The sequence below is a fragment of the Halichoeres trimaculatus genome, unplaced genomic scaffold (assembly GCF_033239565.1).
Source record: "Halichoeres trimaculatus isolate MK-OKI-2021-1 unplaced genomic scaffold, fHalTri1.1 fHalTri1_scaffold_24, whole genome shotgun sequence".
Classification (NCBI taxonomy): domain Eukaryota; kingdom Metazoa; phylum Chordata; class Actinopteri; order Labriformes; family Labridae; genus Halichoeres; species Halichoeres trimaculatus.
Window position 1 is genome coordinate 4439306 of NW_027437202.1, and position 16995 is coordinate 4456300.

General features: G+C 42.9%; 3 protein-coding genes across 7 annotated transcripts in view; 2 read left to right on the forward strand and 1 right to left on the reverse strand.

The window, feature by feature from the left end:
• Positions 1-3567, forward strand: part of LOC141785998 (FERM, ARHGEF and pleckstrin domain-containing protein 1-like) — a 31803-nt gene extending 28236 nt beyond the window's left edge. For all 3 annotated transcript variants that reach the window (XM_074664682.1, XM_074664681.1, XM_074664683.1), the window contains 9 exons: positions 51-181; positions 556-624; positions 703-792; positions 887-969; positions 1182-1294; positions 1671-1831; positions 2040-2147; positions 2244-2395; positions 2862-3567. In XM_074664682.1, coding sequence (XP_074520783.1) covers positions 51-181; positions 556-624; positions 703-792; positions 887-969; positions 1182-1294; positions 1671-1831; positions 2040-2147; positions 2244-2395; positions 2862-2937 — 983 coding nt within the window. In that variant the 3' untranslated portion in view covers positions 2938-3567. The remainder of the gene's footprint in view (positions 1-50; positions 182-555; positions 625-702; positions 793-886; positions 970-1181; positions 1295-1670; positions 1832-2039; positions 2148-2243; positions 2396-2861) is intronic.
• Positions 3568-3572: 5 nt separating this feature from the next.
• On the reverse strand, positions 3573-5039 carry LOC141785999 (gamma-glutamylaminecyclotransferase-like). The gene is made up of 2 exons (XM_074664684.1): positions 4939-5039; positions 3573-4355 (listed from the first exon to the last, which is right to left on the reverse strand). The coding sequence occupies exon 2, from the start codon at positions 4329-4331 to the stop codon at positions 3840-3842; it is 492 nt and encodes a 163-aa protein (XP_074520785.1). The 5' UTR covers positions 4332-4355; positions 4939-5039; the 3' UTR covers positions 3573-3839.
• Positions 5040-5455: 416 nt separating this feature from the next.
• On the forward strand, positions 5456-11534 carry arl13b (ADP-ribosylation factor-like 13b). 3 transcript variants are annotated; one of them, XM_074664946.1, is made up of 10 exons: positions 5456-6047; positions 7642-7712; positions 7792-8041; positions 8460-8565; positions 8668-8870; positions 8967-9078; positions 9151-9301; positions 9378-9506; positions 9692-9760; positions 10239-11534. In XM_074664946.1, exons 1-10 carry the CDS (start codon positions 5989-5991, stop codon positions 10313-10315), a joined length of 1227 nt encoding a protein of 408 aa, XP_074521047.1. In that variant the 5' UTR covers positions 5456-5988; the 3' UTR covers positions 10316-11534. The 3 variants fall into 3 exon arrangements, with proteins under 3 accessions (XP_074521047.1, XP_074521048.1, XP_074521049.1); XM_074664947.1 differs by having other exon boundaries at positions 10376-11534; XM_074664948.1 differs by lacking the exon at positions 9692-9760 and having other exon boundaries at positions 10376-11534.
• Positions 11535-16995: the final 5461 nt, after the last annotated feature.

Below are 16995 nucleotides of genomic sequence, written 5' to 3' on the forward strand. Positions count from 1 at the left end.
ACCCATCCACTCGTCCAACCTCTCCCTTCCTCCTCCTCTTCCTCCTCCAGCTGCTCTGGCAGATATTTCCGAGATGGTGCTGCAGCTTCAGGGCACGATGATGAAGATGGAGAACTTCCAGAAGCTGTTGGAGCTGAAGAAGGATCTGACGGGCATCGACAACCTCGCTATTCCAGGAAGGGTCTGACCTTTTCCTGACTTTTTTTAAAATTCTATTTTATTTTTTTAGATATTTATTTTTTTGATATATTTTTATTGTGTTTTTATCAACATACTTTTTTTATAATCACAGACACAAAAGTCAAAAGGGACTAAGAAGGAACACTGAGGGTGCTGGTGAAAACCTCCCAGAAAAATAAATAAATAAATAAAGTAAAATAAAATAAAATAAAATAAAATAAAGGATATATAAAAAAAGATAAAATAAAATAAAACTGAATAAATAAATAATAAAAAAAATAAAAATAAAAAAGCAACAAGATACTCCCATATATATTAATTACAATATTATACAAAAGTAATTTTTTTTAAAGCCGTGTCTTGTGTTTCTGACAGGAGTTCATCCGGCTGGGTTGTCTCAGCAAACTCTCAGGGAAAGGCCTTCAGCAGAGGATGTTCTTCTTGGTGAGACTCACATCAAGTCAAAGCAGAAAACATCCAACTGCAGCTTCTCCCCTAAATTTCTGTCCTTGTCCTCTCCAGTTTAGCGATTCTTTGGTGTACACGAGTCGAGGGATGACGCCGTCCAACCAGTTTAAAGTCCACGGCCAGCTGCCTCTGTACGGCATGACGGTATGAGAGCTTTCTCCTTAGAGTGACACTTTTATTTGTAATGATCAGCTCAATCTGGCACAGAGATCTGAAGTGTGTCTTGTGTGATTTGCAGATCAGAGAAAGCGAAGAGGAGTGGGGCGTCCCTCATTCGTTCACGTTGTTCGGACAGCGCCAGTCTGTCGTCGTGGCAGCGAGGTAAACACAGAAAATTTAGTGATTTCTCATGACTTGAATCATCTTTTATGAATGTGAGTTGTTTCTCTAAAAGAAACAGTTTGAAACATTCATGCAGGTCAAACTCATCAAAAATGGATCCACTCCAGTTTTCTTGTTCTTTAATTGAATCAGACTCACTGACCTATTTTCTTTTCTCCTCCTCTCTTTTATTCTGCTCTCTCCTCTCTCAGCTGTGCGTCAGAGATGGAGCGGTGGGTGGAGGACATCAGGATGGCCATCGATCTGGCCGAGCAGAGCAGCAGCCCCAACACCGACCTGTTGTCCACCAGCCTCTCTGACAACAGTAAGAAACACACACTCATTCTTCCAGCTCCTCTTTCATCATATTTCTCAGCGTCACCTGATACAAGCCGCTCCAAACCCCAGCTGTCGCCTCCTCTTTCTCTTCCTGTCATGATCTTCAATGAGGCTCCACCTCCTGACCTTTGGTTTGACGTCTCCTTTGTGCCTCCAATAAATCATCATCCGTGCATTTTTAACCCAAACAGTCACAGAGTATTGACTTTCATGGAGGAACAGGAGTTTTACTCTCTTTTGTCTCGAGTTGCTTTGATCCTAAGTTTTCCTCTGGGCTTTAAAGATCATGAAGCCAGAATGTGAAGAATGACAAATAAAAGGTTTGAATGAATCATACTAAACACCGTGATATTATTTAACAGAGCTAACGGAGGATGGAGGAGCTGATTTGGAGTCAGAGGAGGAGCTTGGCGGCTCGCGTTCCTCTCTGGAGCGTCAGGGTCATCGTGGTAACACCACCGTGCACGTCTGCTGGCATCGCAACACCAGTGTGTCCATGGTGGACTTCAGTGTGGCTGTGGAGGTAAGCAAACGGCTGACATTCAACGCCCTTTAAAGAAGCCTGTAACTCTCTCCTGCTCTGTGGGGGGCTGACATTGAATGAACTTGTCGTTTAGTGACCTCCTGTGGAGTCAGAGAGGAACTGCGGAGGGAATTTGAGATAAATGGAGGACAAAAGTGATAATTAAAAAGATAATTAGTGCTCATTTGTTTGTTTTTTGTGCTTACAGAATCAGCTGTCTGGTAACCTCCTGAGGAAATTCAAAAACAGTAACGGCTGGCAGAAACTCTGGGTGGTCTTCACCAACTTCAGCCTCTTCTTCTACAAGTCACACCAGGTGAAAGCTTGTTTCTACACCAGGAAATAAATTTAAAAAAATGCGGTGAAACTTAAAGTTAAGATAAAGATGATGACGTTTTTTCTTCTCCATCAGGACGACTACCCTCTGGCCAGCCTCCCGCTCCTCGGCTACTCCGTCACCGTCCCGTCTGAGTCTGAGAACATCCACAAAGACTACGTCTTCAAACTCCACTTCAAATCACACGTTTACTACTTCAGATCGGAGAGCGAGTACACGTTTGAGAGGTATGCAAAGAAAACTAAGACAGTCATTAGTAACCGGTTGCAACAAAACTGCTCCCCCTGGTGGCTGGCTGCAGTATAGGTCAAAAAATCCATCTCTCCAGTCATTCCAGATGGGCTGTGGTCAAACTTTAAAAAATAAATACACCTGGTAGAAATGTTTCTCACATGTGATTGTTGTGGTTTTGTTTTCATTAGTTATAAGAGGTTAAAAAAGAGGCTTTACATTACATTAAATGATGATTGACAGCTGCCGTTCTTGTGTATTTTTTCAGGGATTGTAAAATATGTCGGGAGGGAGAGCCAAGAAGAGATTAGAAAGAAAAAAAAATTATATATTTATGTCACCCAGCTCCACTCAGATTCTCTTTGAGTCTATATACAGTCTATGGTCAGCCACTAGAGGGAGCTCTAAACATACTTTAAATCAAAAAGAGCCTTAAAATAATCAAATTGTCTCTTTCTCCAGGTGGATGGAGGTGATCCGCAGCGCCACCTGCTCTGCCAGCCGCTCACTGCCCAGCACCAGGAAGGACCTCTATTGATTACCCCCCCTTTAGGCTGCACAGACACACCACACAGAGACTTTTATCCTACACACACCCTCCAGAGGTCGTCCCACTTCACTTCCTGTACGCACACTTTCTGCACCAAACACTTTTGCTGGAATTTAAATCCAAAACGTCGTTCACATGCACACATGTAGAGTTTGATGCTTTTTTTCCTGACTGAACCACACAAACGGGACACTTCAGCATGAGTTGGTGCACCACATTGTGTATTTTAACTTCTTTTTCTTTAACGGAAGAATCATGAGAATGAAAAGTGTGTATAAGGTTGTTCAGCTGTTGTGTGCATGTGAACACGAGTATTTTCTTTATCTGGAGATTTATTAAAGTGAATTTAATGTGGAGATGAGTAGAAAACATCCATGAATTCCTTTTTGTAAGGCGACTTTTTGTACATTACATTGATACACTGTGAAATGTCTTCTTCTCTCTTTATGTTTCTTTTATTTTAAAAGGCTGAAAAAGAAAAAGCCTCCAACGCCAACAGAGATTTCACTGGGTCTTTTGCCAAATCCCTTGTCTTCTGTACCTTCCAGTGTTCTGGATTTTAATCTTCTGAATAAAAACGAGAAAGAAAGGTGGTCATGTGTAAGAAATTAGACCACTTTGACTGTTTTTGTCTGTTTTTATTCAGGAAAGAAACACGGATCAGGACATCGACAGCCAAAATATTCTATACAGTAATCTTCTTTTTATTAAAGTAAATCTATAAGGAATCCCTGAGAATTTTTCACGAGACAAGGTAGGTAAATAAAGGTATTATTCAAGTATCAAACAGGAGATGTGCTGGTTTTAATCAGGTGTTGACTCATTAGGGAGTGTGTGTTACAGTAAGTCATAACATGAGTGTTTTTAAAGCTACAGTACAGTTTGTATATCTAATCGTCCTCTGTGCCACGCCGTTCTCGTGACTCTCTGATCTCGTACTCCAGCCCATGATCTCCATGAGAGTCGTAGCTCTCATAGCTGTGCAGCGAAGGCCAGTCCGGCTGGTACGTCGTCGTGCTGTACACAAACGCCTCTGTGATGCTCCCAGCTGCCACCTTCTCCTCCTCATCTCCCTTCCCCATCCACTCCTCCACCTCCAGCTTCACCAGATTCCTCTGGTACATGTGAGGACAGCTCTCAAAGTCATCCAGGAAGGCCAGCATCTTGTCGTCCACTTTGTAGATCTCCCCTCGGACTCTGTGGCCCTCACCTGGGATGTTGAGCAGGAATGGGATGTTGTATTTGGTGGCGATGATTAGAGGGTATTTCTGGGTGGTGCGGGCTGAGGCGAGGAGCTCGGCTTTACCGTTGGAGAGGTCAAACATGCGGTAGTTGTTGGGTTGACCCCTCTTCAGGGTGCCATAGACGAAGACACGAGCCATGAGGCCACAAGAGGGCAGTCACACCTGCAAAATAAAACATGAAGAGGATTTATGCCTTGCATTCTACTAACTAAAAAGAAGTGTCTGCAATCTAAAGGTGGGTCATTGGTATTTGGAAACGTTAAAGGCAGGTAATCTCACACTTCCTGTCAACTCTGCACTTTATATTCAGATGATTAAGATGCATAAATATCTCCATGACCTTAAGTCTGATCTGCATGAAGCTCTTTGGACTCAAAGATCATGAGTTCAATGATTAATTCACTGTCAAAGATAATCTCCAACACAATGTAATCTAAAGATAATTTACACAGGGATAGGTCGGGAGGATAAGCACCCAGGATATAATAAAGGAGGCATAACTTTTACTGCTTGCAAACATGTAAAGGTGGCTTCATTTAACAATCATAAAAGTTAAATTACCCGAAAGTCTTTTCTGCTTGCTTTCAGCCATAAACAAACACATGTGCATTGTTATATACCGTCTATTACATACGTTAAATATATTAATTTTCATGCGTGACAGGTGCAAAACTCCAAAAATAAAAGGACGTCAAGCGTACGTAAGCAATTGCATATAAAGTTCACAAAAAGAGCGCAGGCTTACCTGGAAAGTAAGGAAGTCGATAGCTTACAGTAAGCGTCTGCTACAGCAAACATAGCATGAAACCGAGTGCTGCGCATGCGCAGTAGCAACCAGGAAGTTGAGGCATGCAACCACAGGAGGGCGCTGAGGTGTAAGTATCCGTGTTTAAAAGTGTTATAAAAACTCTCACATATATTTTCTCAGCGGTTTTTGTCAGGTAAACTTACAATTCACCCCATTGTAGTAGAAATGTGTATTTTGATAATAATACACCCTTTTTCTATCGCGTAACTATTATCAAAGGGCTTCCAGGCGAATTAAACAGTGTTTAAAACGTGTAGACTGACCTCAGATTAATCAATTCTTTACTAGAATTGATCTCATATTTTTAGAAAGTAGAATTTGACAAGAACTGGTCGTTTAATTTCTTTAATCACAATTAAAAGAACATCTCAGCCCTTTAAGCTGTAACACACTTGAGTGTCCACATGAGGGAGCGCTCCCAACAATCAATCTGAGGCACTGATTTGAGCAGCGCGGCCGATGACGCCAGCACGTTCGCAGCCTAGCAGCAGAAAATACGGCGTAAACAAAGCGGAGAGCTACAAATCAGCTAAAGCCAAGAGGCGAGGAAACACCAACTTTAGACGCAATTAGTGACATTAACAGCTTATAGAGTTGATTTCTGTGCTCAAACGTTGTATTTAATATGGTTACAGACTCGTGTTTTTGTACTGGGGCTGTGAATAAGCGAGTTTTTTCAGCTACCGTCCACGCTAGCTGCTTTAGCATTAGATAACCTCAGATAACGGGACTCCGTATTTGTATTTCTGTGAAACGGGGGATCCAAAACGTCCTCAATTGACGACACATGGTACGGACTGCTTTATTATCACACTTATAGTATCAGTGTAAGGAATTTGTTGACTTTGTTGGAGCAACAATGAGTTAGCTCGAAATGTAGCTTCCAGAGAGGAAAAGTCGATCAGCTGTTGAATAGGGCTGGTAGAGGTGGGACGCTCCTGGATAGATGACCACTACTTGATCGCTGTCATCCGGACTCAGACTGCGATGTTTAGCCTGATGGCGAACTGCTGCAACTGGCTGAAACGATGGCGAGAGCCTGCAAGGTGAGTTGTGATGCACGAATCTGTTTTTTTCTACTTAATTCTGTTCATTCAGGTGTACTACAATATTACGAGCCTCGATTTGGGAGTGAGATTGATATCTAATGTGTCATGATGCTCACTTACATTCTTTATTTGTTTTCTTGCTTCAGCCTTGAATAAGAACCACAAGTCTTCACATGATTTCAAAGACAGCTCTGTTTTAGAGACAGTTTTAGGCTGTGATGGACAAACTGATGCAGTAGCTGAAGCAGATGTTTATTTAACTATTTTTAAAACTTAAAATGGAACAAAATACATTTAAATCGTTACAAAAAAATTCTTGAAGAGTTATATTTTGCTCTGACCTAAAGACATCTTTTGATTTAAATTCATTACTACTTTAAAGCACAAGTATTGGTTTTCTTCTGTGAAATGACCCTTTATTTTCTTAATTAAGGGTTAGATTGCACTGCAAAATTAAAGACAGAAATGACTCTCTATCATGAGTATTCCTGAACTTGTTGCCCTTTTAGGACTGGTTAAAAAGCAGGTATGACGCTACAGGTGTGAAACAGCAGGACCAGCAAAAGGCCACGGTGACTCCTGAAACCACGTGGTCCATGTGAGGCACCTGATCCTCTGGATTTAGTCTGAAATCCTCCCCTAATCCCACAGCCAGGTCTGTTCAGTGGGTCGCTTTGTTGCAGTGTGGACGGAAGGTTATGGGCTAGTGGATGCTTCTTGAACTTCTCGACGTGCGTATGGAGGAAACGCCGCTCTGATGAAAGCCAGCTGGCTGCAGAGGACCGTTAGATGGATAGTGCGTTTGATGTCTTTTCGGCGCAAGTTTAAAAGTTAAGTTGATCATCCAGGAGACGAGGGCGGGAGTCACGGGACGTGTTTATCAGCATGATTATGTTTATGTGTGTCTCTTTTAACTTGTGGAGCAGATTTTTGTTAAGGTTTATGTTTCTCTTCCTTTAAGACGACTTTTAATGATTAAAACTGTGAAGCAGGACTTTAAATTTGCTGGATTCGTGTTGTAAACAAGGTGTAAACAAGCTGTAAAAATAAGTCCAGGTTAATAGTAGTCAGACCAAGTTTCACCCTGTGTTTAAGTGAAAGTGTAGAAATGTTTGTGTCACGTTTTGATCTGGATTCTCAGCGGTAGTTCGACATCTTAGGTGTCTGGACTCTTCGACATGTTGCGTGTGAAATTCTGCCAGCTTACTGCCCAGGTGTTGGCAGACTCCACACTTACAGGGATGACTCACACGTTGCCTGCTTCTTTGTTTTCTCACATTCACTTCGATGAGCACCAAACTGAGTCACACATTTTTGTACGTGCAACTTGAAATTGTTCTAAATGAAGAGAATTTTTTTTTTTCCTTCTTTAAACTGAGGGATGCCACTGTTCAAGTAGCTTTGTGATGCGAATTTGGAGTCTTTATCCCCATGTGACTGTTGCTCACTTGTTGCATTGCTCATCCAGATTATACATTGGTTAATCTGTGCCCCCAGATGGTAATGGGAGCTAATGCTGATGCCAAAGTCTGCATCACATGTTCCCCCTTCTAAAACTCAGGTGTTTATTTTGCTTTTTCTTGCCCAACAGGAAAGTGACTCTGGTTATGGTGGGTCTGGATAATGCGGGAAAGACGGCCACAGTGCGAGGAATCCAAGGAGGTACACAACTGTTATTGATCTGCATGTTTTAAGGCATAAGTTAAAGAAAATTTTCACCAAAGTTTGTTTGTTTTCTTAGATAATCCCCAAGATGTGGCTCCCACAGTCGGCTTCTCCAAAGTGGACCTGAAGCAGGGCAAGTTCGAGGTCACCATCTTCGACCTGGGCGGCGGGAAGAGGATACGAGGCATCTGGAAGAACTACTACTCAGAGTCACACGGTGTTGTGTTCGTCGTTGACTCCAGTGATGTTCAGAGGATCCAGGAGACACGGGAGACGATGGCTGAGGTCCTGCAGCACCCACGCATCGCAGGGAAGCCTGTGCTTGTGTAAGTCCTTGCACAAATGTGGAAAATTAAAGCAGATAAAAAGAAAATCAGGAAGAAGTGTGTTTAAGATGTGTGTAAAAGCGAGGGAAGAGTCTGAGTCCTGTTTGTGGGAAACGTGCTCTGCAGGCTGATTCCTCTCTGCTTATTTAGTAATCAGGACACAGGCGCAGGATGATGCACGGAGAGTTTAAAGTACTTTGGCAGTGTTCTAATCAAAAATCCATAATCAGAGCGCGGTCACATCTCTATAAGATTTCCATAAGATTTTCAGCTGATAGAACTCACACCTTGCAGAAACTGAGTCTCATAACTGCCCTTGAAGTTTCCATAACTCTTCCTGAAACTACTTTAGCTTCGTCACATTTGAGGGAGCTCATCAGCAGCTGACTCCAGGATCTCTCTTCTATCTTATTTTTAGGCTCGCCAACAAACAGGACCAGGAGGGAGCGCTGGCTGAAGCAGACATCATCGAGAACCTGTCGCTAGAGAAGCTCGTAAACGAGAACAAGTGTCTGTGTCAGATCGTAAGTGTTTGTGCACCTGCTGAATGACATTAAGAGCGTTTTAACAGCAGCTTCACCCACATATGGGCGGAGGGAGCATTATGTGTGTTGTTTCTGCTGCAGGAGCCGTGCTCTGCTGTTCTAGGCTACGGCAAAAAGGTCGACAAGTCCATCAAGAAGGGTCTGAAGTGGCTCCTCAACAATATTGCCAAAGACTACGAGGCCATTACTGAGCGCGTGCAGAAGGACACAGCTGAGCAGAGGGCTCTGGAGGAGCAAGACAAGAAGGAGAGGGCGGAGAGGGTGAGGAGGATACGAGAGGAGAGGTGAGGAATCCATTCAATTGAGTCCAACATGGATCAGTTGCCTCGATGCAGGAGCAGGAGTCTGAATTATCACATTAACGTTGTCTTTTTCTGCAGAGAACGGCAGGAGCGAGAGGAAGCAGAGCGTGAGGGCAGGCAGATCCAGGAAGAGGACGACGATGACAACATGCCCAGCCCCTTTCAGCCAATCAGCAACGTGATCTGTGAGGTGTGTGAGCGATACCAAATGTGTTATTGTGCGGTGTGTTCCTGGAGTTAAAGTTTTGTGTGTTGCTTCCAGAACGAGGACAGAGAGAAAGAGAGGAAGAGGCTGCAGGAGGCTCGGACCAACAACCAGCTGATGGCAGGAGACAGACGAGAGGATGAGGAGTACGAGGATGAAAACGAAGAGCCGGACGACACAAGACAAACGACGGAAAACAGCAGCTCAGGTGGGTTACAAACGCAACATCCTGTGATTTCTCAGAGAGTTAGCAAACATCTGATTTGGTGCCGCTTTGCTTCCAGCCACGACGGCAGAGCAGGACAAGAAGAAGACGAGGAAGCTGCACCTGAAGAGGAAGCACCGAGTCGACCCGCTGAGGACGGAAGAAGGAGCGACAGAGAGCCCTACGCCTCCTCCACCTCCTCTTCCAGGTCAGTCAGTGCAGAATGAGACAAGGGTGATTTCTCCACAGGGGGGCACCAAACTCAAAGTGAGCCAACAGCACTGCAAAAAACTGAAATCTTGAGGAAAAGTTACTTGTATGAAGATTTCAGTTTTTTCCAGTGAGGAAAAATTTAAACATTTTCTAACATTTTTCTCCTTTTTTTTTTTTTAGTCGGATGGGCCACTCCTAAAGTTTCTAGGCTGCCAAAACTCGAGCCACTCGGAGACTCGAGACATTCTGGTAAAGCTGCATGACGTCCGTTTCTTCCTCATCTCACGCTGTGTCATCTAACATCATTTTTCTGTCCTCATCTCCTCACTAACACGGCCTTAAGGTGGACTAACCGTCATTAGTGTTTCCTCTGCACAGGTAGATTCTCTTTATTTTACCAGCAGCTCGACACATTTCCAGGTTTTTCTCCTCACACTGCTGGTGAATCAGTGCGCTGTTGCAGGGGAAACACTGAACTCTGTCTGCCTTCAGATGTGTGTTGACTCTTAATTAGCCCACCCGACCCCCATCTCTGCCTCTCCTCTGCTGCGCCAGGAAAGTGCTTGAATGTTTGGATCCTTCATGGTGGCAGACGTCTCCATCAACCCACAGCACTGTCTGCGCTTTCATCCTCACTCCACTCCACTCTCCTCTTCTTCTCCTGTCTGATCTGTTTTCATTTCAGGTGGATGTAGTTTGCTAACGCAGTCTTTTCCCCTTCCCGCAGACTTTTTCAAGAAGCCTCTCCCGCCTCTGGCGAACAGGCCTCGGCCTAACGGTGACGCTCATGACGTCATCTTTTAACCTCCTGTGCTTGAGATTGAGCTCCTTCAACTTTTTTTTTTTTTTGCTTTCTATCTCAAGCGGGTGAAGGCGTAGACAGCCAAGCCACACAGAGAGACACTTCATGCAGAAAGACTCACTGACTACTCTTGGCGGCGGGAGCTGGTGAGTGCTGAAAACACTACAGACACAAGGCATCGTGGGAAATGCGGTCCTGATGGAGCCTGTTGGAAAACTGGCACAATCCAACGCGAAACACACCAGAACTTTTGACTGAAACACATTTTTTACTCATAGTATCAGTGTTGGGACTGAAAGAATGTAAATACATCTGTTTATAATCCTGTGTTTGTCTGTTATTGATGGATTTGTACACACGCAGCCATTAAAAACAACCATACTTTTACACTTTTGTTTTAAAGAGGTGTAAATGAATCCAGATTTGAAGGTTAAAAAAAGGTCAGAAGTGTTTTTATCACAGCGGAGTGCTTTAATTTTCAACCTCTTTCAACAAATGTTGAAACAGCAGGTGCATTGTGGGTGTAATTTGTCGTCTCTATGATTGTTAATTGGTCAGTTCCACTCATGAATGTCTTCACATTTCGATGTAATTCAAAGTTTAAAGCCAAGAAAAGAAAACTCTATCTGTACCCTCGCCAGCAGCAGCAGCAGCATCTTGTCTTTTTATTTATTGTCAAAAATTGTTAATGTAAAAAAAATATATTTGTCTACAGGGCTACAGATTTTTATATACGCATTCTGCTGTTTACACTGTGTTCCTGTTTTAAAGTGATATTTCTCCCGAGGCGGGAATCAGCCTCAGTCTCGCTGCCTCTCAGGCGGCCCCCGAGGTCTGAGCCAGCACTGTTATTATTCCAGCTTCTCTCGCTTCTTTTCTGCGCCTATTTCCACTTTAAAAACAGCTGAAAACAGCTAAAAGTTCAGCTCTGGATGCACAGAAACAAATTTGGTCGGGGGAAAAAAAACAACACAAATTGGAAGACTCCGTCGGCCCAATTAAGGTTTGAGAAGTTGGCAGCGGGGAGTTTCACTAGGAAGACACCTGGGACACATGAGAGGACGTGTAGCACACTAAACACATGAAATATCACTTTGAAATACGATTCTAGTCCAAATCTTCAGCACAGCACTGACTCTTCTACACAAACTGTTTGAACAGAATATTTTTTCTACCCTGTTTGAATTTTATAACAGCAAAATAAAAGATGTTTTAAATATACTCCCTGGATTACACTCTTTAATTTTTGTTCTTTTGTGTTCAATTATCATTTAATGTACCATGTGATGCATTAATTCCTGCTGCGTCCACAAGGGGGTGCCAGAGTTGACAAAAACAATTAGCTCCTTAAAAGAGGCTTTAAATCAATAACAGAGGAAGGATGAGCAACCAAAGTGGTGAGGATGAATCAGAAACTCTTTTAGGCTTTTATTAATAAATTTTGAAATGAGTTTGAAGGATTCTTCCGTGATGATGTGGCTCTTCATCACATAATTTGCACCTTTCCTTTCTGTGAAGCAGCTCAGTGCGTCAGAGACGTTTTAGCCTGTAATCTCCTTCCCTCATTTCGACATGCTCAAACATCTGGCAGCACCATTAATGTCCTGCTCCTGCCTCATTACCGCAAACGCAGACGGGCTTCATTTAGGTGTCAGGACGCCAGAGCTGCAGTGACACACACACACAAAAAAAAAAAAAAAAGACGAGCTGGGGTGTCCCTGAAGCAGATGCTTTTAACCATCAATCCACCTCCTCGTTATAATTACACTCAGAGAAATCAATCTGTTTGAACTTTCCAGCAGCAGTTTGGTGATGAAGTGCTTTAATTTACTCTGTTCACCCCCAAAATATCAACCTGTCTGCTTCTCTTTGGAGCTGTAGAAGTTTTCAGCACATGATGAGGCCTGTGTGAGCTGCTACTGCACTGATTCATCAAATGTAAGCACGATAATAGATTTTTTAATTAAAATTAAAGCACAAATCAATCTGTTTGTATACATTTCTTCAAAAAATTAAGACTAAAAACCATCAGGAGAAGCTCAACTGTCCCTTTTTTATCCCCAGCAGATGGCACTACAACACCAGTAAACCCAGTTTGACACCAACAACACACAGTGAGAAACACTTGCACTCCATTACTACACTGGAGTCTTCCTGAGGCTGAGCCAAGCCTGTGTAGGATACAGCTGCAAGATGTGACAGAGGAGGAGCTCTGGATGGGAGAGGTGGGTGTAATAGCTCATTATGTAACTACACATGAGAGGAGAAAGAGGAGGATCAGGAGGCAAAGGGGGCAGAGGTTTCAGGTTTGTCAAAGTCTGAACCAAGTTTCAGCTCCAAACACTGGAGACAATCAGGTCTCTGGATCAGTGTCCTGCTTGATTCCAATCAACTTGTGCCACAAAAAATCTGGGTGTCACGATTGATGACCAGCTGACCTTTAAGGTTCATGTGGCCTTGTTGGCTTGATCTTGTGGATGTACCCTCCATAACAGCGGTCCCCAACCTTTTCTGCGCCACGGACCGGTTTAATGTCAGACAATATTTTCACAGACTAGCTTTTCTTTTGTCTCCTCACTGGCCTTTTTACCCTGCCTAAAGAAACTTCCCAAAGATGTTTGTTTTTTGTCTATTTTGCTAGCTTGGGGGTTTAACGTCAAGAATGAGTGATGGACTGGTATGACGGAGAGAATCCGGTCATTTAAAAAAAAAAAACATCACTCAGAATCAGATAATAAACCAAACTGAGATAATGTAAGTTGAATATTTTTTATGTGCGGCCCAGTACCAATTGACCCGTGGATCGGTACTGGTCCACGGCCCGGGGGTTGGGGACCACTGCTCTATAACATCAGGAGGGTCAGACCCTACCTGACACAACAGGCCACGCAGCTTCTGGTACAGGCCCTTGTGATTTCACAGCAGCTGTCTGTACATTTAAACCTCTGAAGATTACCCAGAATGCAGCAGTACGCCTGGTCTTTAACCAGCTCAAAACAGCACATGTGAATCTCTCTTCATTAAATTCTAGTAGCAGCTCCAATTGAATTCAAAGCTCTTCTTCTGGATTACAAAACATTGACAAGAACAGCTCCTCATCCCCCTCTATGCTCTGCTTGTGAAAGACGCCTGGTGCTCCCAGCCCAGCGCGGCTCCAAATCAGTAGCCAGACTCTTCTCCTCTGTTGTTCCCAAATGGTGGAATGAATTACCAAACTCTGCACGATCCACAGAGTCCCTTTCTTCTTCAAGAGATGTCTGAAGACTCACCTCTTCAGGGAACACTTAGACCCTTAATCTGAGCCTTCACCTCTTTGTCCTCATGGGGAGAATGAGTCATAAGGTCTCAGACCCAGCTCTTAAATCTAAATTCTTGCTCACCTTGTCTTGATTCTAACTCACTAAACACCTCACCATTAGAGTCTCCTCCTCCTCTTCATATCAAAGCACTGATCCTGCTCTTATGCTGCTAATTGCATTCCACTTTAAGCCACCTTTATGTACTGCTGCAGCGACGGATAACTAACTTGAAAGTGCTTTTTATGTGCTGTCTCCATTTTACTGTGTATCCCCTGTAGAGAGATTATCACCCCTATTCCGTTTTTCTGCCTTTCTGTGCTTTATATGATTGTAACTTGAATACCTGTAGGGTTTACACACTTTAAACAAAAAAAAGAAGCTGTTTAAAGACGTCAACTTGTGCTCTGGGACATTTTATTGACTGAACCTAATTAAATGTTAATCAAAATAATCATTCGTCGCAGCCCTGAGGCAGCATCTGTCACAAAAATCCTGTTTAAAGCGATTTTTAATCTCTGAATAGACACTGAAATTACACAATCAAACAAAAGTATTCTGTTTTTCCACACTAAATGTGATTTTGAGTGAGAGCTGGCACCAGGTGGTGTGCGCCGAGGAGAGCTGATAAGTGCTGGCTCATGAGATTCAGGCCCGATTCCACAAAAGCAATTTGCGCCTATTGCTGAAGATGAATACAGTTAATGTAAATGAAGAAACCGCCCTGCAGAGCACTCGAGCTGAGGCCTCTCGCTATCTAGTGCCCTTATCTACAAATGCACTCGGCTGTGCTAATGGTGCGCCTATTTCAATGCCACATTATAATATCATTTCTGATCCAATAGCCTCGTTGTACACAGAGTGCTCGACTAAAACATTGTGCTTAGGTGCTGTTACTGTTTTATTTCTTTCCAGTTTTTGCACACCTGGTGGGGACACATCGCAGGGTTTGATTGAGGTCAGAGGAATAAAAAAAGCAAAGGGTGCTGGAGATGCAGGGAGGCCATAAAAGAAGGAGATTAGGGGTGGTAGAAAGGCAATGAGAGATGGGGAAGAGAATAAGGAAAGCAGATAAGGGATAATGAGGTGTTCGCTGGAAGAGTGATAGAGGAAAGGAAGGAAAAAGCAAATAATGGGCGAGTGAATTTGGGGGAAAGCGGGAGATAAAGGTGAAAAAGGAGATAGAGGAAGGTTGCGGTATATCGAGGAAGAGCCCGACGTAGATGGAGCCATCGCTCTTTGATTGACAGGCCAACGTGGAGGTGGCTCAGGGGATCAGCGAGGTCGGCTGTGAGGCAGAACAAGAGCAAGAAAGGTGGAGCAACTCTGTTTGTTTTCAGCAGCTATAAAAAGACTGAGAAATCTAGGGGGTTATTTTTAGAGTGGGAAATTAACAAAGTAATCTGGGTTTCATTTCATGGCCCAGCATCCTTGATGGTGCAAAAACAGCAAGACAGTTTCAAGAAATTCCTTTTTTTGTGCACAAATTCAAGGCTTGTTGAAGTTGCACGCTGGTGCACTTTGATGTAATTAAAGCTCCTGTGAGGAGTTTTTACCAGGCTGAACTCACTATTCCAGAATAGAAAATGCAATTACACCATTTTGCAGCTAATTTTTATGCAGATTTTGAATGCATTCCATTTTTTTTTTGCACACAGTTTTTAATAAACAGCAATGATTGAGCAGCTTCCCCTCCACTGCTGCAACCCTGCATTTAATATCAGCGCTCAACAGGTCATTGATGCCTCACAGGTTTAATTAAAGCCCAGCTGTGGGTGCATCAATACGCTCTGGTGTGTGAAGAACACATTGGTTCGTGCACCCACAGGGCGGCTGATATCTCCAGACTGAGGAATAGCTTGCAGGTCAGAGGTTAAGGGCATTTAATGGTCATTCAATTGCGACTGATGACTGTTAACCAGTTTTTTGTGCATGTGCAGGTGTGTCTGCATCGAAAAACCAAGTAACAGGAGGAATGCTGAGCAAAGAAAAAGGAAGCAAGCCGAAGAAAAACCATCATTTGGCAAAAACTGACAACAACAACAACAAAGATTCTTCCAGGAAGTTATTTATGTTTTATTGGGTGTCTCTTTCTTGACAGGAAAATAATAAAAGCCGCGAATAAAGAAGTCTTTCTGAACAGAATTCAAACAATCTCGCTGTTTTTCTTTGATCACTGCGTATTTTTATCCCTGTCCAACTTCCCATTTTGAGCCTAGGCGTTCACACAGTGCAGATTAATCTAAAGTGTGTCTTTTTCGACCACACAATAGAAGATAGCATTGCTCTGTGAGACTCATCCATGCTGTGTTGGGCAGTAATTACTTGCTGGCAGACAGCGGAGGATAAGAACAGCAAAAGGAATCATTAGGGAGCTGTCAGGTACCTAAAACACTCTGAGGTGTTGTTGTTGGTTTTTTTTTTAGTACTTCTGTTTTGCTGAGGAGCACTGGAGGAAGAATAGATGAAAAAGAGAGCGTCAGGATGTGAGAAACCAACAAAGAAACCCTCGATGCAGACCCTTGAAGATGCAAGAATGAGTGTGCAGCAAGAGTACATGTTGTCATGAGCTTTGTAAATGATTTTTAAGGAAAGATATAACCCTCCAGCTGAGTTTTTTTTTTTTTTTTTTACTGTGACTCTAACTTTCTGCTCACTCCACACTTCAAGATTCTTTCTCAGTTTAATTTACTTGAGTCTTTTTATTACTTTTAAAGCCTTTCATGGTTTGGCTCTGTTTTATATTTCTGATCTTTTCTGATCCACTGTCTGCAGCAGGGTTACACGGGTCTGTGAGCCAAGTGCTGTTAAATGTTTCACAGTCTGAGTGAAAAAGGGAGAAATATACCACTAACTTTAAAGCCCCTGTCAAATTTGATAAAATAAAGCCTGGCAGGTTCTCCATTTTGACTATAAGCCTGCTCTTACCTAGTACAACAATATTTGTTGCTGAGAAAGTGGAGAAACGTGTTTTTATATGGCTGGGTTCCATTTAGCTGAACAAATTAAAGGCATTTGATACAGCGCATGCGCAGTAGGTAACGGAGAATGCAATGTAAATGGAACGCACCGACTCGTTCGTGTATCTCACACCTGTTCAAATTTGCTCCTAATTGAGCGTTGGTACATTAATGTACTTCCCAGTTATACGAAAAGACAGTGAAATAAAAATAAAAATGACACAAGAAGACTTCTATTACTCCAAAAGAAGATTATTTTGAAGGTATATATTTTATTTGGCCTCTCATGAAATGAAAATATACGGTTTATGTTCTATTTTCGGTGTCTCGAGCTTGCTTTACAGTGGTTAGCTAACTTCAAAGCTTCATTTTTCACCATTTACACACGTTCGTCTTCCTAAATTAACCTTGTACTAGCCGAGTGAC

Coding starts and splice junctions, on each gene's coding strand:
- arl13b (XM_074664946.1), top strand. CDS start 5,989: ATGTTTAGCCTGATGGCGAACTGCTGCAACTGGCTGAAACGATGGCGA. Junction 9,079..9,150: donor TCAGCAACGTGATCTGTGAG/GTGTGTGAGCGA, acceptor TGTTGCTTCCAG/AACGAGGACAGAGAGAAAGA. Junction 9,302..9,377: donor GACGGAAAACAGCAGCTCAG/GTGGGTTACAAA, acceptor CTTTGCTTCCAG/CCACGACGGCAGAGCAGGAC.
- LOC141785999 (XM_074664684.1), bottom strand. CDS start 4,331: ATGGCTCGTGTCTTCGTCTATGGCACCCTGAAGAGGGGTCAACCCAAC.